Consider the following 27,186-nt stretch of genomic DNA (forward strand, 5'->3'; position numbering starts at 1 on the left):
AGGTCCACAATGCTATCCCACGCGTTTCGGAAACTTGAATACGGTTTCCTTCATCGGCGATCCTCAACTTACCAGCACCTGGATGTACTAACAGATGCCTCCTTTTGCTCTTATCAATTAGTGTTTCATCTACATACTGCAGTTCACCATCGCTTGCATTCAGCAAACAACTATCAATCTATATACCAGTGTACAAGTACAGTTTACAGGTAGCTTATATACACTCATTTAAATTGCTTTAAAACACTTACTATAATAATACAAAAAAAATTCTGCAGCTATTTCTATCAGATATCCGTTTATCTATTTTGGCCAATGTCAGCATAGCTGCCTACCACAATCACATATGGGTATGCATTTTTTTTTCTTTATTCTTGAACACGTATTCAATCAATCTGACAACTATCTTAAAGTCCCATTTAGCGCTTACTAAATTATTGTATTCTAGATAATCTACATCACTTAGAAATGCCACTTAGAGATTAGTAAACTTTATTAGAAAAAATACTTCCATCTTTATTTGTGTTTGTTTAGAAATAGACAACAAACAACATGCCGGTTACAGGTTCTGGACGAGTTTTGAGGTCTTTTTCATAAAAACCTAAGAAAAAACTTTTCTTACATCATAATAAAAACCAAACATGAATAATGAATTATGTAAATGTGGGACAGACACTTTAAATAGATAACAAATGATAACAATATTATAATAACTTAATATTACGTTTTATATCTACAGCACAAGCCTTGACTGGGACCATCTTATCCATGACCAATAGCTTAGAAGATACTATAGGCACCACTACAGAAAACTCAACCAGTGTTCAATCAGCCACTAACACAAACTATACACCTTCGGATGAAGTATCTACCTCCGCACTATTCACAACTTCACAAAATGAAACTGCATCCATTACAACAACAAGTCTTCTTGATAAATCTTACTCCTCATTGAGGAAAACGACAGAACAATTGCCAGTTTCAAAGATATCACAAGCAACAAAGTCCATGAAAATCACCTCAAATGTTACCAATGTGGCAGAATCGACACATACTACCTCTACTAGAGGAGTAACCAGAGTAACAAAGGAAACATCTTCTACTTATTTTCCAGACTCATCAACAATAGGAACTTCAGGTGCTTTCCAAGGAACTGAGGAGATATCACCTACAGCTTCTACAACTATTCATACATCTCATTTATCAACAACAAAAGACATGTCAACAAGTGTAACAGAGACTGTACAATCTCCAACATCAAATCAGTCACCAGAATCTACAACACTAAGAGCTTTGTCATCAACCAATGCATTGCCTTCTACTTCAACCCAACAACAGGAGACATCATCGATACTACAGTCATCACACCCTACTACAATGACACAGCCCTCAACAACTATAGAAGTCTCAATTCCTACTGAACCAATAACATCTACATCAGTAACTGAAACATCACAATCTACTGAAGGCACAAAAATGTTATCAATACCACCTTCACCTTCTTCAGAATCTGTAGGATCATCCACATTATCACAAACATCAAGTCCCGTCGATACATCTCACTCTTCAACCAGTGCACATCAAACTAAGATGGCATCAACAGTAGAACAATCATCACCAACAACACAATCCATAGACTTGACATCCACTGTTTTGTCTAAGACAGAGTCATCAACCATACCAGAATCCTCACATTTCATCACTACTAGACAAGTGTCAACAGTAACAGAGGAGACATCTACAAGTTCTTTACCAAGATCTTCCACAATAGGAACTTCAGGTGCTTCCCAAGGAACCGAGGACATATCAACTACAGCTTCTACAACTATTCATACATCTCATTTATCAACAACAAAAGACATGTCAACAAGTGTAACAGAGACTGTACAATCACCAACATCAGAACAGTCCACAGAACCTACAACTCCAAGAGATTTGTCATCAACCAATACATTGCCTTCTACTTCAACCCAACAACAGGAGACATCCTCAATACTACAGTCATCACACCCTACTACAATGACACAGCCCTCAACAACTGTGGAAGTCTCAACTCCTACTGAACCGATAACATCTACCTCAGTAAATGAAACATCACAATCTACTGAAGGCACAAAAATGTCCTCAATACCACCTTCACTTTCTTCACAATCTGAAGGATCTACAATATTATCACAAACATCAAGTCCTGTCGATATATTTTACCCTTCAACCAGTGCACATCAAAGTACGATGGAATCAACACTGGAACAATCATCACCAAAAACAACACAATCCATAGACTTAACCTCCAGTGTTTTATCTGAGAAAGAGTCATCAACCATACCAGAATTCTCACATTTCACGTCTACGAGACAAGTGTCAACAGTAACAGAGGAGATATCTACATCTTCTTTACAAAGATCATCCACAGTAGGAACTTCAGGCGCTTCCCAAGAAACTGAGAAGATATCACCTACAGCTTCTACAACTATTCATAAATCTAATTTATCAACAACAAAAGACATGTCAACAAGTGTAACAGAGACTGTACAATCACCAAGATCAGAAACGACCCCAGAACCTACAACTCCAAGAGATTTGTCATCAACCAATACATTGCCTTCTACTTCAACCCAACAACAGGAGACATCATTAATACTACAGTCATCAAATCCTACTACAATGACACAGCCCTCAACAACTGTAGAAGTCACAACTCCTACTGAACCGATAACTTCTACAACAGTAAATGAAACATCACAATCTATTGAAGGCACAAAAATGTCCTCAATACCACCTTCACTTTCTTCACAATCTGAAGGATCAACAATATTATCACAAACATCAAGTCCTGTCGATATATTTTACCCTTCAACCAGTGCACATCAAAGTACGATGGCATCAACACTGGAACAATCATCACCAAAAACTACACAAACCATAGACTTGACCTCCAGTGATTTATCTGAGAAAGAGTCATCAACCATACCAGAATTCTCACATTTTACCTCTACGAGACAAGTGTCAACAGTAACAGAGAAGATATCTACATCTTCTTTACAAAGATCATCCACAGTAGGAACTTCAGGCGCTTCTCAAGAAACGGAGAAGATATCACCTACAGCTTCTACAACTATTCATAAATCTAATTTATCAACAACAAAAGACATGTCAACAAGTGTAACAGAGACTGTACAATCACCAAGATCAGAAACGACCACAGAACCTACAACTCCAAGAGATTTGTTGTCAACGAATATATTGCCTTCTACTTCAACCCAACAACAGGAGACATCCTCAATACTAAAGTCTTCACACCCTACTACAATGACACAGCGCTCAACAACTGTAGAAGTCTCAACTCCTACTGAACCACTAACATCCACATCAGTAACCGAAACATCACAATCTACTGAAGGCACAAAAATGTCATCAATACAACCTTCACCTTCTTCACAATCTTTAGAATTATCCACATCATCAAAAACATCTAGTCCTGTTAATACATCTCACCCTTCAACAAGTGCACATCAAAGTATCATGGCATCAAAAGTAGAACAATCATCACCAACAAAACAATCCATAGACTTGACCTCCAGTGTTTTATCAGAGACAGGATCATCAACCATGCCAGAATCCTCATATTTAACCATTACTAGACAAGTGTCAACAGTAACAGAGGATATAGCTACATCTTCTTTACCAAGATCATCTACACTAGGAACTTCAGGCGCTTCCCAAGGAACCGAGGAGATAACACCGACAGCTACTACAACTATTAATACATCTTATTTATCAATATTGAAAGACATGTCAACAAGTGTAACAGAGACTGTACAATCACCAACATCAGAACCTACAACTCCAAGAGATTTGTCATCAACCAATACATTGCCTTCTACTTCAACCCAACAACAGGAGACACCATCAATACTACAATCATCACACCCTACTACAATGACACAGCCCTCAACAACTGTAGAAGTCACAACTCCTACTGAACCGATAACATCTACCTCAACCCAACAACAGGAGACATCATCAATACTACAGTCATCACACCCTACTACAATGACACAGCCCTCAACAACTGTAGAAGTCACAACTCCTACTGAACCATTAATATCTACCTCAGTAACTGAAACATCACAATCTACTAAAGGCACAAAAATGTCATCAATACCACCTTCACTTTCTTCACAATCTGAAGGATCAACAACATTATCACAAACATCAAGTCCTGACAATATATTTTACCCTTCAACCAGTGCACATCAAAGTATGATGGCATCAACAGTAGATCAATCACCAACAACAACACAATCCATAGAATTGACCTCCAGTGTTTTGTCTGAGAAAGAGTCATCAAACATTCCAGAATCCTCACATTTCACCTCTACTACACAGGTCTCAACAGAGGAGAAATCTACAAGTTCTTTACCAAGATCTTCCACACTAGGAACTTCAGGCGCTTCCCAAAGAACCGAGGAGATATCACCTACAGCTACTACAACTATTCATACATCACATTTATCAACAACAAAAGACATGTCAACAAGTGTAACAGAGACTGTACAATCACCAACATCAGAACAGTCCACAGAACCTACAACTCCAAGAGATTTGTCATCAACCAATACATTGCCTTCTACCTCAATCCAACAACAGGAGACATCATCGATACTACAATCATCACACCCTACTACAATGACACAGCGCTCAACAACTGTAGAAGTCTCAACTCCTACTGAACCAATAACATCTACATCAATAACTGAAACATCACAATCTACTGAAGGCATAAAAATGTCCTCAATACCACCTTCACTTTCTTCAGAATCTGAAGGATCATCCACATTATCACAAACATCAAGTTCTGCTGACACATTTCAGTCCTCAACCAGTGCACATAAAACTACGATGGCATCAATAGTAGAACAATCATCACCAACAACCACACAATCTATAGACTTGACCTCCAGTGTTTTGTCTAAGTCAGAGTCATCAACCATACCAGAATTCTCACATTTCACCTCTACTAGACAAGTGTCAATAGTAACAGAGGAGATATCTACATCTTCTTTACCAATATTGTCCACAATAGAGACTTCAGGCAGTTCCCAAGGAACCGAGGAGATATCACCTACAGCTTCTACAACTATTCATACATCTCATTTATCAACCACAAAATACATGTCAACAAGTGTAACAGAGACTGTACAATCACCAACATCAGAAACGGCCAAAGAACCTACAACTCCAAGAGATTTGTCATCAACCAATACATTGCCTTCTACTTCAACCCAACAACAGGAGACATCATTAATACTACAGTCATCCCACCGTACTACAATGACACAGTCCTCAACAACTGTAGAAGTCACAACTCCTACTGAATCGATAACATCTACCTCAGTAAATGAAACATCACAATCTACTGAAGGCACAAAAATGTCCTCAATACCACCATCACCTTCTTCACAATTTTTAGGATCATCTACATCATCAAAAACATCTAGTCCTGTTAATACATCTCACCCTTCAACCAGTGCACATCAAAGTATCATGGCATCAACAGTAGAACAATCATCACCAACAACACAATCCATAGACTTGACCTCCAGTGTTTTATCTGAGACAGAGTCCTCAACCATGCCAGAATCCTCATATTTATCCATTACTAGAAAAGTGTCAACAGTAACAGAGGAGATATCTACATCTTTTTTACCAAGATCATCTACACTAGGAACTTCAGGCGCTTCCCAAGGAACCGAGGAGATAACACCGACAGCTACTACAACTATTAATACATCTTATTTATCAACATTGAAAGACATGTCAACAAGTGTAACAGAGACTGTACAATCAACAACATCAGAACCTACAACTCCAAGAGATTTGTCATCAACCAATACATTGCCTTCTACTTCAACCCAACAACAGGAGACACCATCAATACTACAATCATCACACCCTACTACAATGACACAGCCCTCAACAACTGTAGAAGTCACAACTCCTACTGAACCATTAACATCTATCTCAGTAACTGAAACATCCCAATCTACTAAAGGCACAAAAATGTCCTCAATACCACCATCACCTTCTTCACAATCTGAAGGATCAACAATATTATCACAAACATCAAGTCCTGTCGATATATTTAACCCTTCAACCAGAGCACATCTAAGTACGATGGCATTAACACTGGAACAATCATCACCAACAACAACACAATCCATAGACTTGATCTCCAGTGTTTTGTCTGAGACAGAATTATCAACCATACTAGAATCCTCACATTCCACCTCTACTAGACAAGTGTCAACAGAGGAGATATCTACAACTTCTTTACCAAGATCTTCCACAATAGGAACTTCAGGTGCTTCCCAAGGAACCGAGGAGATATCACCTACAGCTTCTACAACTATTCATACATCTCATTTATCAACAACAAAAGACATGTCAACAAGTGTAACAGAGACTGTACAATCTCCAACATCAAATCAGTCACCAGAATCTACAACACTAAGAGCTTTGTCATTAACCAATACATTGCCTTCTACTTCAACCCAACAACAGGAGACATCATCAATACTACAGTCATCACACCCAACTACAATGACACAGCCCTCAACAACTGTAGAAGTCTCAACTCCTACTGAACCATTAAGCTCTACATCAATAACTAAAACATCACAATCTACTGAAAGCACAAAAATGTCCTCAATACCACCTTCACCTTCTTCAGAATCTGTAGGATCATCTACATTTTCACAAACATCAAGTCCTGCCGATACATCTCACCCTTCAACCAGTGTATATCAAACTACAATGGCATCAACAGTAGAACAATCATCACCAACAACACAATCCAAAGACTTGACTTCCAGTGTTTTATCTGAGAAAGAGTCATCAACCAAACCAGAATCCTCCCATTTCACCTCTACCAGACAAGTGTCAACAGTAACAGAGGAGATATCTACATCTTCTTTACCAAGATCATCCACAATAGGAACTTCTAGCACTTCCCAAGGAACTGAGGAGATATCATCTACAGCTTCTACAACTAATCATACATCTCATTTATCAATAACAAAAGACATGCCAACAAGTGCAACAGAGACTGTACAATCATCAAGATCAGAAACGACCACAAAACCTACAACTCCAAGAGATTTGTCGTCAACGAATACATTGCCTTCTACTTCAACCCAACAACAGGAGACATCCTCAATACTACAGTCTTCACACCCTACTACAATGACACAGCGCTCAACAACTGTAGAAGTCTCAACTAATATTGAACCACTAACATCTACATCAGTAACCGAAACATCCCAATCTACTGAAGGCACAAAAATGTCCTCAATACAACCTTCACCTTCTTCACAATCTTTAGGATCATCCATATCATCAAAAACATCAAGTCCTGTTAATACATCTCACCCTTCAACCAGTGCACATCAAAGTATCATGGCATCAAAAGTAGAAAAATCATCACCAACAACACAATCCATAGACTTGACCTCCAGTGTTTTATCTGAGACAGAGTCATCAACCATGCCAGAATCCTCATATTTAACCATTACTAGACAAGTGTCAACAGTAACAGAGGAGATATCTACATCTTCTTTCCCAAGATCATCTACACTAGGAACTTCAGGCGCTTTCCAAGGAACCGAGGAGATAACACAGACAGCTACTACAACTAGTAATACATCTTATTTATCAACATTGAAAGACATGTCAACAAGTGTAACAGAGACTGTACAATCAACAACATCAGAACCTACAACTCCAAGAGATTTGTCATCAACCAATACATTGCCTTCTACTTCAACCCAACAACAGGAGACATCATCAATACTACAATCATCACACCCTACTACAATGACACAGCCCTCAACAACTGTAGAAGTCACAACTCCTACTGAACCATTAACATCTACCTCAGTAACTGAAACATCACAATCTACTGAAGGCACAAAAATTTCCTCAATACCACCATCACCTTCTTCACAATCTGAAGGATCAACAATATTATCACAAACATCAAGTCCTGACGATATATTTTACCCTTCAACCAGTGCACATCAAAGTATGATGGCATCAACAGTAGAACAATCACCAACAACACAATCCATAGAATTGACCTCCAGTGTTTTGTCTGAGAAAGAGTCATCAACCATACCAGAATCCTCACATTTCACCTCTACTACACAAGTCTCAACAGAGGAGAAATCTGCAAGTTCTTTACCAAGATCTTCCACAATAGGAACTTCAGGCGCTTCCCAAGGAACCGAGGAGATATCACCTACAGCTACTACAACTATTCATACATCTCATTTATCAACAACAAAAGACTTGTCAACAAGTGTAACAGAGACTGTACAATCACCAACATCAGAACAGTCCACAGAACCTACAACTCCAAGAGATTTGTCATCAACCAATACATTGCCTTCTACCTCAATCCAACAACAGGAGACATCATCGATACTACAATCATCACACCCTACTACAATGACACAGCCCTCAACATCTGTAGAAGTCTCAAATCCTACTGAACCAATAACATCTACATCAATGACTGAAACATCACAATCTACTGAAGGCATAAAAATGTCCTCAATACCACCTTCACTTTCTTCAGAATCTGAAGGATCATCCACATTATCACAAACATCAAGTTCTGCCGACACATTTCAGTCTTCAACCAGTGCACATAAAACTACGATGGCATCAACAGTAGAACAATCATCACCAACAACCACACAATCCATAGACTTGACCTCCAGTGTTTTGTCTAAGTCAGAGTCATCAACCATACCAGAATCCTCACATGTCACCTCTACTAGACAAGTGTCAATAGTAACAGAGGAGATATCTACATCTTCTTTACCAATATTGTCCACAATAGAGACTTCAGGCAGTTCCCAAGGAACCGAGGAGATATCTCCTACAGCTTCTACAACTATTCACACATCTCATTTATCAACCACAAAATACATGTCAACAAGTGTAACAGAGACTGTACAATCACCAACATCAAAAACGGCCACAAAACCTACAACTCCAAGAGATTTGTCATCAACCAATACATTGCCTTCTACTTCAACCCAACAACAGGAGACATCATCAATACTACAGTCATCCCACCCTACTACAATGACACAGCCCTCAACAACTGTAGAAGTCACAACTCCTACTGAACCGATAACATCTTCCTCAGTAACTGAAACATCACAATCTACTGAAGGCACAAAAATGTCCTCAATACCACCTTCACCTTCATCACAATCTGAAGGATCATCCATATTATCACAAACATCAAGTCCTGTCGATATATTTAACCCTTCAACCAGAGCACATCTAAGTATGATGGCATCAACAGTACAACAATCATCACCAACAACACAATTCATAGACTTGACTTCCAGTGTTTTATCTGAGAAAGAGTCATCAAACATACCAGAATCCTCACATTTCACCTCTACCAGACAAGTGTCAACAGTAACAAAGGAGATATCTACATCTTCTTTACCAAGATCTTCCACAGTAGGAACTTCAGGTGCTTCCCAAGGAACTGAGGAGATATCACCTACAGCTTCTTCAACTATTCATACATCTCATTTATCAACAACAAAAGACATGTCAACAAGTGTAACAGAGACTGTACAATCTCCAACATCAAATCAGTCCACAGAACCTACAACACTAAGAGATTTGTCATTAACCAATACATTGCCTTCTATTTCAACCCAAAAACAGGAGACATCATCAATACTACAGTCATCACACCCTACTACAATGACACAGCCCTCAACAACTGTAGAAGTCTCAACTCCTACTGAACCATTAAGATCTACATCAATAACTAAAACACCACAATCTACTGAAAGCACAAAAATGTCCTCAATACCACCTTCACCTTCTTCACAATCTGAAGGATCATCCATATTATCACAAACATCAAGTCCTATCGATATATTTAACCCTTCAACCAGAGCACATCTAAGTACGATGGCATCAACAGTAGAACAATCATCACCAACAACAACACAATCCCTAGACTTGATCTCCAGTGTTTTGTCTGAGACAGAATTATCAACCATACTAGAATCCTCATATTTCACCTCTACTAGACAAGTGTCAACAGAGGAGACATCTACAACTTCTTTACCAAGATCTTCCACAATAGGAACTTCAGGTGCTTCCCAAGGAACCGAGGAGATATCACCTACAGCTTCTACAACTATTCATACATCTCATTTATCAACAACAAAAGACATGTCAACAAGTGTAACAGAGACTGTACAATCACCAACATCAGAAATGGCCACAGAACCTACAACTCCAAGAGATTTGTCATCAACCAATGCATTGCCTTCTACCTCAACCCAACAACAGGAGACATCATCAATACTACAGTCATCACACCCTACTACAATGACACAGCCCTCAACAACTGTAGAAGTCTCTACTCCTACTGAACCAATAAAATCTACTTCAGTAACTGAAACAACACAATCTACTGAAGGCACAAAAATGTCATCAATACGACCTTCACTTTCTTCAGAATCTGTAGGATCATCCACATTATCACAAACATCAAGTCCCGTCGATACATCTCACTCTTCAACCAGTGCACATCAAACTATGATGGCATCAACAGTAGAACAATCATCACCAACAATACAATCCATAGACTTGATCTCCAGTGTTTTGTCTGAGACAGAATTATCAACCATACTAGAATCCTCACATTTCACCTCTACTAGACAAATGTCAACAGAGGAGACATCTACAACTTCTTTACCAAGATCTTCCACAATAGGAACTTCAGGTGCTTCCCAAGGAACCGAGGAGATATCACCTACAGCTTCTACAACTATTCATACATCTCATTTATCAACAACAAAAGACATGTCAACAAGTGTAACAGAGACTGTACAATCACCAACATCAGAAACGGCCACAGAACCTACAACACTAAGAGATTTGTCATTAACCAATACATTGCCTTCTACTTCAACCCAACAACAGGAGACATCATCAATACCACAGTTATCACACCCTACTACAATGACACAGCCCTCAACAACTGTAGAAGTCACAACTCCTACTGAACCATTAAGATCTACATCAATAACTAAAACATCACAATCTACTAAAGGCACAAAAATGTCATCAATACCACCTTCACTTTCTTCACAATCTGAAGGATCAACAACATTATCACAAACATCAAGTCCTGACAATATATTTTACCCTTCAACCAGTGCACATCAAAGTACGATGGCATCAACAGTAGATCAATCACCAACAACAACACAATCCATAGAATTGACCTCCAGTGTTTTGTCTGAGAAAGAGTCATCAACCATGCCAGAATCCTCACATTTCACCTCTACTACACAGGTCTCAACAGAGGAGAAATCTACAAGTTCTTTACCAAGATCTTCCACACTAGGAACTTCAGGCGCTTCCCAAAGAACCGAGGAGATATCACCTACAGCTACTACAACTATTCATACATCACATTTATCAACAACAAAAGACATGTCAACAAGTGTAACAGAGACTGTACAATCACCAACATCAGAACAGTCCACAGAACCTACAACTCCAAGAGATTTGTCATCAACCAATACATTGCCTTCTACCTCAATCCAACAACAGGAGACATCATCGATACTACAATCATCACACCCTACTACAATGACACAGCGCTCAACAACTGTAGAAGTCTCAACTCCTACTGAACCAATAACATCTACATCAATAACTGAAACATCACAATCTACTGAAGGCATAAAAATGTCCTCAATACCACCTTCACTTTCTTCAGAATCTGAAGGATCATCCACATTATCACAAACATCAAGTTCTGCTGACACATTTCAGTCCTCAACCAGTGCACATAAAACTACGATGGCATCAACAGTAGAACAATCATCACCAACAACCACACAATCTATAGACTTGACCTCCAGTGTTTTATCTAAGTCAGAGTCATCAACCATACCAGAATTCTCACATTTCACCTCTACTAGACAAGTGTCAATAGTAACAGAGGAGATATCTACATCTTCTTTACCAATATTGTCCACAATAGAGACTTCAGGCAGTTCCCAAGGAACCGAGGAGATATCACCTACAGCTTCTACAACTATTCATACATCTCATTTATCAACAACAAAAGACATGTCAACAAGTGTAACAGAGACTGTACAATCTCCAACATCAAATCAGTCACCAGAATCTACAACACTAAGAGCTTTGTCATTAACCAATACATTGCCTTCTACTTCAACCCAACAACAGGAGACATCATCAATACTACAGTCATCACACCCTACTACAATGACACAGCCCTCAACAACTGTAGAAGTCTCAACTCCTACTGAACCATTAAGCTCTACATCAATAACTAAAACATCACAATCTACTGAAAGTACAAAAATGTCCTCAATACCACCTTCACCTTCTTCAGAATCTGTAGGATCATCTACATTTTCACAAACATCAAGTCCTGCCGATACATCTCACCCTTCAACCAGTGTATATCAAACTACAATGGCATCAACAGTAGAACAATCATCACCAACAACACAATCCAAAGACTTGACTTCCAGTGTTTTATCTGAGAAAGAGTCATCAACCATACCAGAATCCTCTCATTTCACCTCTACCAGACAAGTGTCAACAGTAACAGAGGAGATATCTACATCTTCTTTACCAAGATCATCCACAATAGGAACTTCTAGCACTTCCCAAGGAACTGAGGAGATATCATCTACAGCTTCTACAACTAATCATACATCTCATTTATCAATAACAAAAGACATGCCAACAAGTGCAACAGAGACTGTACAATCATCAAGATCAAAAACGACCACAAAACCTACAACTCTAAGAGATTTGTCGTCAACGAATACATTGCCTTCTACTTCAACCCAACAACAGGAGACATCCTCAATACTACAGTCTTCACACCCTACTACAATGACACAGCGCTCAACAACTGTAGAAGTCTCAACTAATATTGAACCACTAACATCTACATCAGTAACCGAAACATCCCAATCTACTGAAGGCACAAAAATGTCCTCAATACAACCTTCACCTTCTTCACAATCTTTAGGATCATCCATATCATCAAAAACATCAAGTCCTGTTAATACATCTCACCCTTCAACCAGTGCACATCAAAGTATCATGGCATCAAAAGTAGAACAATCATCACCAACAACACAATCCATAGACTTGACCTCCAGTGTTTTATCTGAGACAGAGTCATCAACCATGCCAGAATCCTCATATTTAACCATTACTAGACAAGTGTCAACAGTAACAGAGGAGATATCTACATCTTTTTTCCCAAGATCATCTACACTAGGAACTTCAGGCGCTTTCCAAGGAACCGAGGAGATAACACAGACAGCTACTACAACTAGTAATACATCTTATTTATCAACATTGAAAGACATGTCAACAAGTGTAACAGAGACTGTACAATCAACAACATCAGAACCTACAACTCCAAGAGATTTGTCATCAACCAATACATTGCCTTCTACTTCAACCCAACAACAGGAGACATCATCAATACTACAATCATCACACCCTACTACAATGACACAGCCCTCAACAACTGTAGAAGTCACAACTCCTACTGAACCATTAACATCTACCTCAGTAACTGAAACATCACAATCTACTGAAGGCACAAAAATTTCCTCAATACCACCATCACCTTCTTCACAATCTGAAGGATCAACAATATTATCACAAACATCAAGTCCTGACGATATATTTTACCCTTCAACCAGTGCACATCAAAGTATGATGGCATCAACAGTAGAACAATCACCAACAACACAATCCATAGAATTGACCTCCAGTGTTTTGTCTGAGAAAGAGTCATCAACCATACCAGAATCCTCACATTTCACCTCTACTACACAAGTCTCAACAGAGGAGAAATCTGCAAGTTCTTTACCAAGATCTTCCACAATAGGAACTTCAGGCGCTTCCCAAGGAACCGAGGAGATATCACCTACAGCTACTACAACTATTCATACATCTCATTTATCAACAACAAAAGACTTGTCAACAAGTGTAACAGAGACTGTACAATCACCAACATCAGAACAGTCCACAGAACCTACAACTCCAAGAGATTTGTCATCAACCAATACATTGCCTTCTACCTCAATCCAACAACAGGAGACATCATCGATACTACAATCATCACACCCTACTACAATGACACAGCCCTCAACATCTGTAGAAGTCTCAAATCCTACTGAACCAATAACATCTACATCAATGACTGAAACATCACAATCTACTGAAGGCATAAAAATGTCCTCAATACCACCTTCACTTTCTTCAGAATCTGAAGGATCATCCACATTATCACAAACATCAAGTTCTGCCGACACATTTCAGTCTTCAACCAGTGCACATAAAACTACGATGGCATCAACAGTAGAACAATCATCACCAACAACAACACAATCCATAGACTTGACCTCCAGTGTTTTGTCTAAGTCAGAGTCATCAACCATACCAGAATCCTCACATGTCACCTCTACTAGACAAGTGTCAATAGTAACAGAGGAGATATCTACATCTTCTTTACCAATATTGTCCACAATAGAGACTTCAGGCAGTTCCCAAGGAACCGAGGAGATATCTCCTACAGCTTCTACAACTATTCACACATCTCATTTATCAACCACAAAATACATGTCAACAAGTGTAACAGAGACTGTACAATCACCAACATCAAAAACGGCCACAAAACCTACAACTCCAAGAGATTTGTCATCAACCAATACATTGCCTTCTACTTCAACCCAACAACAGGAGACATCATCAATACTACAGTCATCCCACCCTACTACAATGACACAGCCCTCAACAACTGTAGAAGTCACAACTCCTACTGAACCGATAACATCTTCCTCAGTAACTGAAACATCACAATCTACTGAAGGCACAAAAATGTCCTCAATACCACCTTCACCTTCATCACAATCTGAAGGATCATCCATATTATCACAAACATCAAGTCCTGTCGATATATTTAACCCTTCAACCAGAGCACATCTAAGTATGATGGCATCAACAGTACAACAATCATCACCAACAACACAATCCATAGACTTGACTTCCAGTGTTTTATCTGAGAAAGAGTCATCAAACATACCAGAATCCTCACATTTCACCTCTACCAGACAAGTGTCAATAGTAACAGAGGAGATATCTACATCTTCTTTACCAAGATCTTCCACAGTAGGAACTTCAGGTGCTTCCCAAGGAACTGAGGAGATATCACCTACAGCTTCTTCAACTATTCATACATCTCATTTATCAACAACAAAAGACATGTCAACAAGTGTAACAGAGACTGTACAATCTCCAACATCAAATCAGTCCACAGAACCTACAACACTAAGAGATTTGTCATTAACCAATACATTGCCTTCTATTTCAACCCAAAAACAGGAGACATCATCAATACTACAGTCATCACACCCTACTACAATGACACAGCCCTCAACAACTGTAGAAGTCTCAACTCCTACTGAACCATTAAGATCTACATCAATAACTAAAACACCACAATCTACTGAAAGCACAAAAATGTCCTCAATACCACCTTCACCTTCTTCACAATCTGAAGGATCATCCATATTATCACAAACATCAAGTCCTATCGATATATTTAACCCTTCAACTAGAGCACATCTAAGTACGATGGCATCAACAGTAGAACAATCATCACCAACAACAACACAATCCCTAGACTTGATCTCCAGTGTTTTGTCTGAGACAGAATTATCAACCATACCAGAATCCTCACATTTCACCTCTACTAGACAAGTCTCAACAGAGGAGACATCTACAACTTCTTTACCAAGATCTTCCACAATAGGAACTTCAGGTGCTTCCCAAGGAACCGAGGAGATATCACCTACAGCTTCTACAACTATTCTTTCATCTCATTTATCAACAACAAAAGACATGTCAACAAGTGTAACAGAGACTGTACAATCACCAACATCAGAACAGTCCACAGAACCTACAACTCCAAGAGATTTGTCTTCAACCAATACATTGCCTTCTACCTCAACCCAACAACAGGAGACATCATCGATACTACAATCATCACACCCTACTACAATGACACAGCCCTCAACAACTGTAGAAGTCTCAAATCCTACTGAACCAATAACATCTACATCAATGACTGAAACATCACAATCTACTGAAGGCATAAAAATGTCCTCAATACCACCTTCACTTTCTTCAGAACCTGAAGGATCATCCACATTATCACAAACATCAAGTTCTGCCGACACATTTCAGTCTTCAACCAGTGCACATCAAACTATGATGGCATCAATAGTAGAACAATCATCACCAACAACCACACAATTCATAGATTTGACCTCCAGTGTTTTGTCTAAGACAGAGTCATTAACCATACCAGAATCCTCACATTTCACCTCTACTAGACAAGTGTCAACAGTAACAGAGGAGATATCTACATCTTCTTTACCAAGATCTTCCACAGTAGGAACTTCAGGTGCTTCCCAAGGAACCGAGGAGATATCACCTACAGCTTCTACAACTATTCATACATCTCATTTATCAACAACAAAAGACATGTCAACAAGTGTAACAGAGACTGTACATTCACCAACATCAGAAATGGCCACAGAACCTACAACTCCAAGAGATTTGTCATCAACCAATGCATTGCCTTCTACCTCCATCCAACAACAGGAGACATCATCAATACTACAGTCATCACACCCTACTACAATGACACAGCCCTCAACAACTGTAGAAGTCTCTACTCCTACTAAACCAATAAAATCTACTTCAGTAACTGAAACAACACAATCTACTGAAGGCACAAAAATGTCATCAATACCACCTTCACTTTCTTCAGAATCTGAAGGATCATCCACATTATCACAAACATCAAGTCCCGTCGATACATCTCACTCTTCAACCAGTGCACATCAAACTATGATGGCATCAACAGTAGAACAATCATCACCAACAATACAATCCATAGACTTGATCTCCAGTGTTTTGTCTGAGACAGAATTATCAACCATACTAGAATCCTCACATTTCACCTCTACTAGACAAATGTCAACAGAGGAGACATCTACAACTTCTTTACCAAGATCTTCCACAATAGGAACTTCAGGTGCTTCCCAAGGAACTGAGGAGATATCACCTACAGCTTCTACAACTATTCATACATCTCATTTATCAACAACAAAAGACATGTCAACAAGTGTAACAGAGACTGTAAAATCTCCAACATCAAATCAGTCACCAGAATCTACAACACTAAGAGCTTTGTCATTAACCAATACATTGCCTTCTACTTCAACCCAACAACAGGAGACATCATCAATACCACAGTCATCACACCCTACTACAATGACACAGCCCTCAACAACTGTAGAAGTCACAACTCCTACTGAACCATTAAGATCTACATCAATAACTAAAACATCACAATCTACTGAAAGCACAAAAATGTCCTCAATACCACCTTCACCTTCTTCAGAATCTATAGGATCATCTACATTTTCACAAACATCAAGTCCTGTCGATACATCTCACCCTTCAATCAGTGTACATCAAACTACAATGGCATCAACAGTAGAACAATCATCACCAACAACACAATCCATAGACTTGACTTCCAGTGTTTTATCTGAGAAAGAGTCAACAACCATACCAGAATCCTCACATTTCACCTCTACCAGACAAGTGTCAACAGTAACAGATGAGATATCTACATCTTCTTTACCAAGATCTTCCACAGTAGGAACTTCAAACGCTTCCCAAGGAACTGAGGAGATATCACCTACAGCTACTACAACTATTAATACATCTTATTTATCAACAAAGGAAGACATGTCAACAAGTGTAACAGAGACTGTACAATCACCAACATCAGAACCTACAACGCCAAGAGATTTGTCATCAAACAATGCATTGCCTTCTACTTCAACCCAACAACAGGAGACACCATCAATACTACAGTCATCACACCCTACTACAATGACACAGCCCTCAACAACTGTAGAAGTCTCAACTCCTACTGAACCATTAACATCTACATCAGTAACTAAAACATCACAATCTACTGAAGGCACAAAAATGTCTTCAATACCACCTTCCCCTTTTTCAGAATCTGTAGGATCATCCACATTATCACAAACATCAAGTTCTGCCTACACATTTCAGTCTTCAACCAGTGCACATCAAACTACGATGGCATCAACAGTAGAACAATCATCACCAACAACACAATCCATAGACTTGATCTCCAGTGTTTTGTCTGAGACAGAATCATCAACCATACTAGAATCCTTACATTTCACCTCTACTAGACTGTTGTCAAGAGTAACAGAGGAGATATCTACATCTTCTTTACCAAGATCATCTACACTGGGAACTTCAGGCTCTTCCCAAGGAACCGAGGAGACAACACCTACAGCTACTTCAACTATTAATACATCTTATTTATCAACATTGAAAGACATGTCAACAAGTGTAACAGAGACTGTGCAATCACCAACATCAGAACCTACAACTCAAAGAGATTTGTCATCAACCAGTACAATGCCTTCTACTTCAACCCAACAACAGGAGCCATCAACGATACTACAGTCGTCACACCCTACTACAATGACACAGCCCTCAACAAATGTAGAAGTCTCAACTCCTACTGAACCATTAACATCTACATCAGTAACTAAAACATCACAATTTACTAAAGGCACAAAAATGCCCTCATTTCCACCTTCACCTTCTTCACAATCTGAAGGATCAACAATATTATCACAAACATCAAGTCCTGACGATATATTTTACCCTTCAACCAGTGCACATCAAAGTACGATGGCATCAACAGTAGATCAATCACCAACAACAACACAATCCATAGAATTGACCTCCAGTGTTTTGTCTGAGAAAGAGTCATCAACCATACCAGAATCCTCACATTTCACCTCTACTAGACAAATCTCAACAGAGGAGAAATCTACAAGTTCTTTACCAAGATCTTCCACAATAGGAACTTCAGGTGCTTCCCAAGGAACCGAGGAGATATCACCTACAGCTTCTACAACTATTCTTTCATCTCATTTATCAACAACAAAAGACATGTCAACAAGTGTAACAGAGACTGTACAATCACCAACATCAGAACAGTCCACAGAACCTACAACTCCAAGAGATTTGTCTTCAACCAATACATTGCCTTCTACCTCAATCCAACAACAGGAGACATCATCGATACTACAATCATCACACCCTACTACAATGACACAGCCCTCAACAACTGTAGAAGTCTCAAATCCTACTGAACCAATAACATCTACATCAATGACTGAAACATCACAATCTACTGAAGGCACAAAAATGTCCTCAATACCACTTTCTTCAGAACCTGAAGGATCATCCACATTATCACAAACATCAAGTTCTGCCGACACATTTCAGTCTTCAACCAGTGCACATCAAACTATGATGGCATCAATAGTAGAACAATCATCACCAACAACCACACAATTCATAGATTTGACCTCCAGTGTTTTGTCTAAGACAGAGTCATTAACCATACCAGAATCCTCACATTTCACCTCTACTAGACAAGTGTCAACAGTAACAGAGGAGATATCTACATCTTCTTTACCAATATTGTCCACAATAGAGACTTCAGGTGCTTTCCAAGGAACTGAGGAGATATCACCTACAGCTTCTACAACTATTCATACATCTCATTTATCAACAACAAAAGACATGTCAACAAGTGTAACAGAGACTGTACATTCACCAACATCAGAAACGACCAAAGAACCTACGACTCCAAGAGATTTGTCATCAACCAATATATTGCCTTCTACCTCCATCCAACAACAGGAGACATCATCGATACTACAATCATCACACCCTACTACAATGACACAGCCCTCAACAACTGTAGAAGTCCCAACTCTTTCTAGTGTATTTCAAACTACAGCAGCATCCACTATAACTCAGTCATTCTTAACAAGTAAATCTATAAAATCTACAACAGTAGTGCATGAGTCACAGATGTCAAGTTTTCCACATGTAACATTGTCTTCAAGTGCCACTCTCTCCACCGAAGCAGTTACTACGAAAACGTATACAACCGTGACACCATCAGCGATCGACACTACACAGCCGTGTCCACAATACAGATATGGAAACAACTGTGAAAATGGAATTAATCATGTGGATATAATGATCGGTGAGTCTATGTTTCAATGGACCTGACTTTGTTTTATGTTTTGTGTTATTTTTTTCATGATGTTATAAATTATGGTTCTCTGTAGAGTTCAGTGAAGGGAATTACCGATGCTATAGCATTATGGTGGTTTCCTAGGTCACTGTTTCCCAACCGGCATGCCTCCAGGTGTTGCAAAAGTACAAATGTAATTTTGCAACTCCTGAAGGCAAACTGGTTGGGAAACCATGTCCAAGACAGCACCATTCACCCTTACCCAGCATGAGTGAGGTGGCACGGGTGCCACCTCACGATCACGTGATTGATCATTCCGAAGAAACAAGCAATCACTGTCCTGCTGGGCGGTGATCGGGCGGCGATCAAAGCGGAGATCGGGGCCGGCATGGTTTTCTTACCTCTCCCTGATCCAGCGATGGGTCACCTCTGGTGCGGTGGCGGCGGTCCCGGCGGCAGGAGTGGTGGCAGCAGCGCCGACGGTCAGGTGAAGCCTGTTCACCTCCTGCTGTTGCTTAGCAACAACTCTCAGCATGCACACCCAAAGAGCGTGCTGGGAGTTGTAGTTTTTCAACAGCTGGAGTTCCAACTACAACTCCCAGCATGCCCTTTGGTAGTCTGTGCATGCTGGGGGTTGTAGTTATGCAACAAGTGGAGGCGCATTTTTTCTATGAAAAAGTGTGCATCCAGCTGTTGCATAACTAAACCTCCCAGCATGCACAGACTACCCATGGGCATGCTGGGAGTTGTAGCAGTGTGCCTCCAGCTGTTGCAAAACTACAACTCTCAGCATGCCCTTCGAAGTCAATGTATGCTGAGTGTTGCAGCTGGAGGCACATTGGTTGTGAAACAGAATTTGTGTCCTAACTCAGTGTTTCGCAACCAGTGTGCCTCCAGCTGTGTCAAAAATACAACTGCCAGCATGCGCGGAGAGACTGTACATGCTGGGAGTTCTAGTTTTGCAACAGCTAGAGGCACACTGGTTGCAAAACACTGAGTTAAGTAACAAACTCTCAGTGTTGCGCAACCAATGTGCCTCCAGCTGTTGCATAACTACAACTCGCAGCATGTATGGTCTGTCAGTCCATGCTGGGAGTTGTAGTTTTGCAACAGCTGGTGGTTTACCCCCCCCCCCCCCCCCCATGTGAATGTACAGGGTACATTAACAGGGGGCAGGTGTTTACAGCAAGTTCTCTGCTGCAAGTTTGAGAAGTGGCAAATTTTCTGCTACAGCTCAAACTCCCAGCCAGAAACTCACTGTAAACCCCTACCTGTGTGAGTGTACCCTTAAAACACTACACTACACCTAAACAAAATAAAAAGTACAACACTACATATACATATTCCCCTGCACAGTCGTCGTCGTCCCCCCCTCCCCCCCAATAAAAATAAAAAGTCTTGTACGGCAGTGTTTCCAAGACACAGGCTCCAGTTCCCAGTATTGCCGGACAGCCACTGACTGTCAAGACATGCTGGGAGTTTTGCAACAGCTGGAGACACCCTGTTTGGGAAACACTGCCTGGGGTATTTTGGTGGCGGATGAAAATCCCCAAAATCGGCCTCAAATGCGCATGGTGCTCTCTCGCTTTGGAGTCCTGTCGGATTTCAAGTAAATAGTTTAGGGCCACATATGGGGTATTTCCGTACTTGGGAGAAATTGCGTTACAAATTTTGGGGGGCTTTTTCTCCTTATGAAAAGGTAAACTTGGGGTCTACACCAGCATGTTAATGTGAAAAAAAATGTGATTTTTTTTACACTAACATGCTGGTGTTGCCCCATACTTTAATTTTCACAAGTGGTAAATGTAAAAAAAGACCCCCAAAATTTGTAACGCAATTTCTCCTGAGTACGGAAATACCCCATATGTGGGCGTAAAATGCTCTGCGGACAAACAACAAGGCTCAGGAGTGAGAGCGCACTATGTACATTTGAGGCCTAAATTGGTGATTTGCACAGGGGTGGCTGACTTTACAGCGGTTCTGACATAAACGCAAAAAAATAAATACTCACATGTGACCGCATTTTGAAACCCCACAGGTGTTTGACGTATTTTCATTAACCCCTTAAGGACTCAGCCCATTTTGGCCTTAAGGACTCAGACAATTTAATTTTTACGTTTTCATTTTTTCCTCCTTGCCTTCTAAAAATCACAACTCTTTTATATTTTCATCCACAGACTAGTATGAGGGCTTGTTTTTTGCGCGACCAGTTGTCCTTTGTAATGACATCACTCATTATATCATAAAATGTATGGCGCAACCAAAAAACACTATTTTTGTGGGGAAATTAAAACAAAAAAACGCAATTTTGCTAATTTTGGAAGGTTTCGTTTTCACGCCGTACAATTTATGGTAAAAATGACGTGTGTTCTTTATTCTGAGGGTCAATACGATTAAAATAATACCCATTATTATATACTTTTATATTATTGTTGCGCTTAAAAAAAATCACAAACTTTTTAACCAAATTAGTACGTTTATAATCCCTTTATTTTGATGACCTCTAACTTTTTTATTTTTCCGTATAAGTGGCGGTATGGGGGCTCATTTTTTGCGCCATGATCTGTACTTTTTTTTGATACCACATTTGCATATAAAAAACTTTTAATACATTTTTTATAATTTTTTTTTAATAAAATGTATTAAAAAAGTAGGAATTTTGGACTTTTTTTTTTTTTCGTTCACGCCGTTAACCGTATGGGATCATTAACATTTTATTTTAATAGTTCGGACATTTACGCACACGGCGATACCAAATATGTCTATAAAAAAAAAATTTTACGCTTTTTGGGGGTAAAATTGGAAAAAACGGACGTTTTACTTTTTTATTGGGGGAGGGGATTTTTCACTTTTTTTTTACTTTTACATTTTTTTTTTTTTTTTTTTACACTTGAATAGTCCCCTTAGGGGACTATTCATAGCAATACCATGATTGCTAATACTGATCTGTTCTATGTATAGGACATAGAACAGATCAGTATTATCGGTCATCTCCTGCTCTGGTCTGCTCGATCACAGACCAGAGCAGGAGACGCTGGGAGCCGCACGGAGGAAGGAGAGGGGACCTCCGTGCGGCGTTATGAATGATCGGATCCCCGCAGCAGCGCTGCGGGCGATCCGATCATTCATTCAAATCGTGCACTGCCGCAGATGCCGGGATCTGTATTGATCCCGGCACCTGAGGGGTTAATGGCGGACGCCCGCGAGATCGCGGACGTCGGCCATTGCCGGCGGGTCCCTGGCTGCGATCAGCAGCCGGGATCAGCCGCGCATGACACGGGCATCGCTCCGATGCCCGCGGTTATGCTTAGGACGTAAATGTACGTCCTGGTGCGTTAAGTACCACCGCACCAGGACGTACATTCACGTCCTGCGTCCTTAAGGGGTTAAAGTTGGATGTGAAAATGAAAAAAAAAATGTCACTAAAATGCTGTTGTTACCCTAAATTTTTCATTTTCACAAGGGAGAATAGGAAAAAAGCCCCCAAAAAGTGTTAACCCATTTCTTCTGAGTAAGAACATACCCCATATGTGAATGTAAAGTGCTCTGTGGGCGAACTACAATGCTCAGAAGAGAAGGAGCGCCATTGGGATTTTGAAGAGAGAATGTGTCCGAAATTGAAGGCCACGTGTGTTTACAAAGCCCCCATTGTGCCAGAAAAATGGAACCCCCCCCCCACATGTGACCCAATATTGGAAACTACATCCCTCACAGAATTTAAAAAGGGGTACAGTGAGCATTTACGCCTCACAGGTGTCTGACAGATTTTTGGAACAGTGGTCCGTGAAAATGAAAAATTTTATTTTTCATTTGCACAGCCCACTGTTCCAAAGATCTGTCAAATGCCAGTGGGATGTAAATGCTCACTGCACCCCTTATTAAATCCTGTGAGGGGTGTAGTTTCCAAAATGGGGTCACATGTGGGGGGGGTCCACTGTTCTGGCACCACGGGGGGCTTTGTAAACCCACATGGCCCCGACTTCTATTCCAATCAAATTCTCTCTCCAAAAGCTCAATGGCGCTCCTCCTCTTCTGAGCCCTGTAGTTCGCCCGCAGAGCACTTAACATCCACATATGGGGTATTTCCATACTCAGAAGAAATGGGGTTACACATTTTGGGAGGCTTTTTCTCCTATTACCCCTTGTGAAAATGAAAAATTTGTGGTAACACCAGAATTTTAATGAAAAAAATAAAAATTTTCATTTTCACGCGAAAATTTGTCAAACACCTGTGGGGTGTTAAGGCTCACTGTACCCCTTGTTAAGTTCCTTGAGGGGTGTAGTTTTCCAAAATAGTGTGCCATGTGTTTTTTTTTCTTTTTTTTTGCTGTTCTGGCACCATAGGGGCTTCCTAAATGCTACATGCCCCCCAAAAACCATTTCAGCAAATTTGCTTTCCAAAAGTCAAATGTGACTCCTTCTCTTCTGAGCATTGAAGTTTGCCCGCAGAGCACTTGATGTCCACACAATGGGGCATTTCCATACCATTAAAAATTTTGGGGGGCATTTTCTCCTCTTACCCCTTGTAAAAATGTAACATTTGGGGGAAAACTAGCATTTTAGCAAAAAAAAAACAAAAAAAACATTTACACGTCCAAATTTTACAAAAAGTCGTCAAACACCTGTGGGGTGTTAAGGCTCACTGCACCCCTTGCTACGTTCCTTGAGGAGTTTAGTTTCCAAAATAGTATGCCATGTGTTTCTTTTTTGCTGTTCTGGCACCATAGGGGCCTGCTAAATGTGACATGCCCCCCCAAAAACCATTTCAGAAAAACTCACTCTACAAAATCCCATTGTCGCTCTTCCCTTCTGAGCCCTCTACTGCGCCCGCCGAAGACTTGACATACACATATGAGGTATTTCCTTACTTGAGAGAAATTGGGTTACAAATTTTAGGAAGATTTCTCTTCTTTTACCCCTTGTAAAAATTCAAAAACTGGGTCTACAAGAACATGCAAGTGTAAAAAATAAAGATTTAGAATTTTCTCCTTCAATTTGCTGCTATTCCTGTAATACACCTAAAGGGTTAACAAACCTTTTGAATGTCATTTTGAATACTTTGAAGGGTGCAGTTTTTATAATGGGGTCATTTATGGGGTATTTCTAATATGAAGGCCCTTCAAATCCCCTTCAAACCTGGACTGGTCCATGAAAAATTTCAATTTTGAAAATGTTTTAAAAAAATTGGAAAATTACTGCTGAATTTTGAAGCCCTCTGATGTCTTCCAAAAGTAAAAATATGTCAACTTCATGATGCAAATATAAAGTAGACATATTGTATATGTGAATCAATATATAACTTATTTGGAATATCATTTTTCCTTATAAGCAGAGAGCTTCAAAGTAAAAAAAAATGCTAAATTTTAAATTTTTTCATCAAATTTGGGAATTTTTCACCAAGAAATGATGCAATTATCGACAAAATTTTACCACTAACATGAAGTAGAATATGTCACGAAAAAACTATCTAGGAATCAGAATGAAAAGCAAAAGCATCAGAGTTATTAATGCTTAAAGTGACAGTGGTCAGATTTGCAAAAAATGTGCTGCGTCCTTAAGGGATTATTACTGATCTCACTAAACCTTTGGTCAAATTTTTGGAAGTCCCAGCAGCCATGTTGTACAGTCTGGTGGACAGCCTGTAGAGGCAAAGAAAAGCCCTCTCCACATGAAAGCCAATGTTTTGTGATGTCCAGATTTCCACACTCGGCAGTTCTATAGATTTTACAAGTGTTTTTCTCTTATTTTTCTAATATTCAGATGAAAGTAGGGCTCCTGCTAAGAGGATTAATGTTATCGCCTCATTGAACAGAACATTTACGGCAGAGCTTACGAATACCAGTTCAGCAGAATACGAGAACCTGTCTCGGGAGATAAAACAGGTAATAAGATTTATATAACGGGAGTGATATGATGTGACTGTACAAACTTATTGCCAGTTCAGTACATTCATGTATGTGATGACACAATTTGTCCGCAGATGCTTGATGACCAACAACATATAACCATAGAGCACAGGGTAGACCATTACATGGCATCAGGAGATCATGCACCATGGTTGTGCCATAACTGTGCGTCTCCACCCATCACTGAGGAGACTCTGCCCGGCAACAGACTCACAGCTGACTTTCATGTTGTTTACCTATAAAGCCTTATAAGGCAATGGAATGTAGACCATGTGACCTGCCTAGAGGGAGTGGGGATTCAAAACTGCTTTACCTCATGTTACCAAGAGGATATAATGATCACATGGTTCTGGTGTCTTCTCTGAGGAGACATAAGGATCACATGATTTTGGTGTCTTCTCTGAGAGGCCATAAGGATCACATGGTTCTGGTGTCTTCTCTGAGGGGACATAAGGATCACATGGTTCTGGTGTCTTCTCTGAGGGGACATAAGGATCACATGGTTCTGGTGTCTTTGAGAGGACATAATGATCACATGGTTCTGGTGTCTTCTCTGAGAGGACATAAGGATCACATGGTTCTGGTGTCTTCTCTGAGGGGACATAAGGATCACATGATTCTAGTGTCTTCTCTAAGGAGACATAAAGATCATATGGTTCTGGTGTCTTCTCTGAGAGGACATAATGATCACATGGTTCTGGTGTCTTCTCTGAGGTGACATAATGATCACATGTTTCTGGTGTCTTCTCTGAGGAGACATAAGGATCACATGGTTCTGGTGTCTTCTCTGAGGGGACATAAGGATCACATGGTTCTGGTGTCTTCTCTGAGGGGACATAAGGATCACATGGTTCTAGTGTCTTCTCTAAGGAGACATAAAGATCATATGGTTCTGGTGTCTTCTCTGAGAGGACATAATGATCACATGGTTCTGGTGTCTTCTCTGAGGTGACATAATGATCACATGGTTCTGGTGTC

General features: G+C 39.9%; 1 protein-coding gene across 1 annotated transcript; it reads left to right on the top strand.

Moving 5' to 3' along the window:
* Window positions 1-641: 641 nt before the first annotated feature.
* Window positions 642-26,244, top strand: LOC130329599 (uncharacterized). Its single transcript, XM_056553506.1, has 3 exons — window positions 642-657; window positions 740-20,311; window positions 26,063-26,244. The coding sequence occupies exons 1-3, from the start codon at window positions 642-644 to the stop codon at window positions 26,200-26,202; spliced, it is 19,728 nt and encodes a 6,575-aa protein (XP_056409481.1). The 3' UTR covers window positions 26,203-26,244.
* Window positions 26,245-27,186: the final 942 nt, after the last annotated feature.

This window comes from Hyla sarda, unplaced genomic scaffold (genome assembly GCF_029499605.1).
Source record: "Hyla sarda isolate aHylSar1 unplaced genomic scaffold, aHylSar1.hap1 scaffold_319, whole genome shotgun sequence".
NCBI lineage: Eukaryota > Metazoa > Chordata > Amphibia > Anura > Hylidae > Hyla > Hyla sarda.

Bases quoted from the DNA above. Each gene is read 5' to 3' on its own strand.
- LOC130329599 (XM_056553506.1), top strand. The intron at 20,312-26,062 runs GTGAGTCTATGT...TCTAATATTCAG, and splicing joins TCATGTGGATATAATGATCG to ATGAAAGTAGGGCTCCTGCT.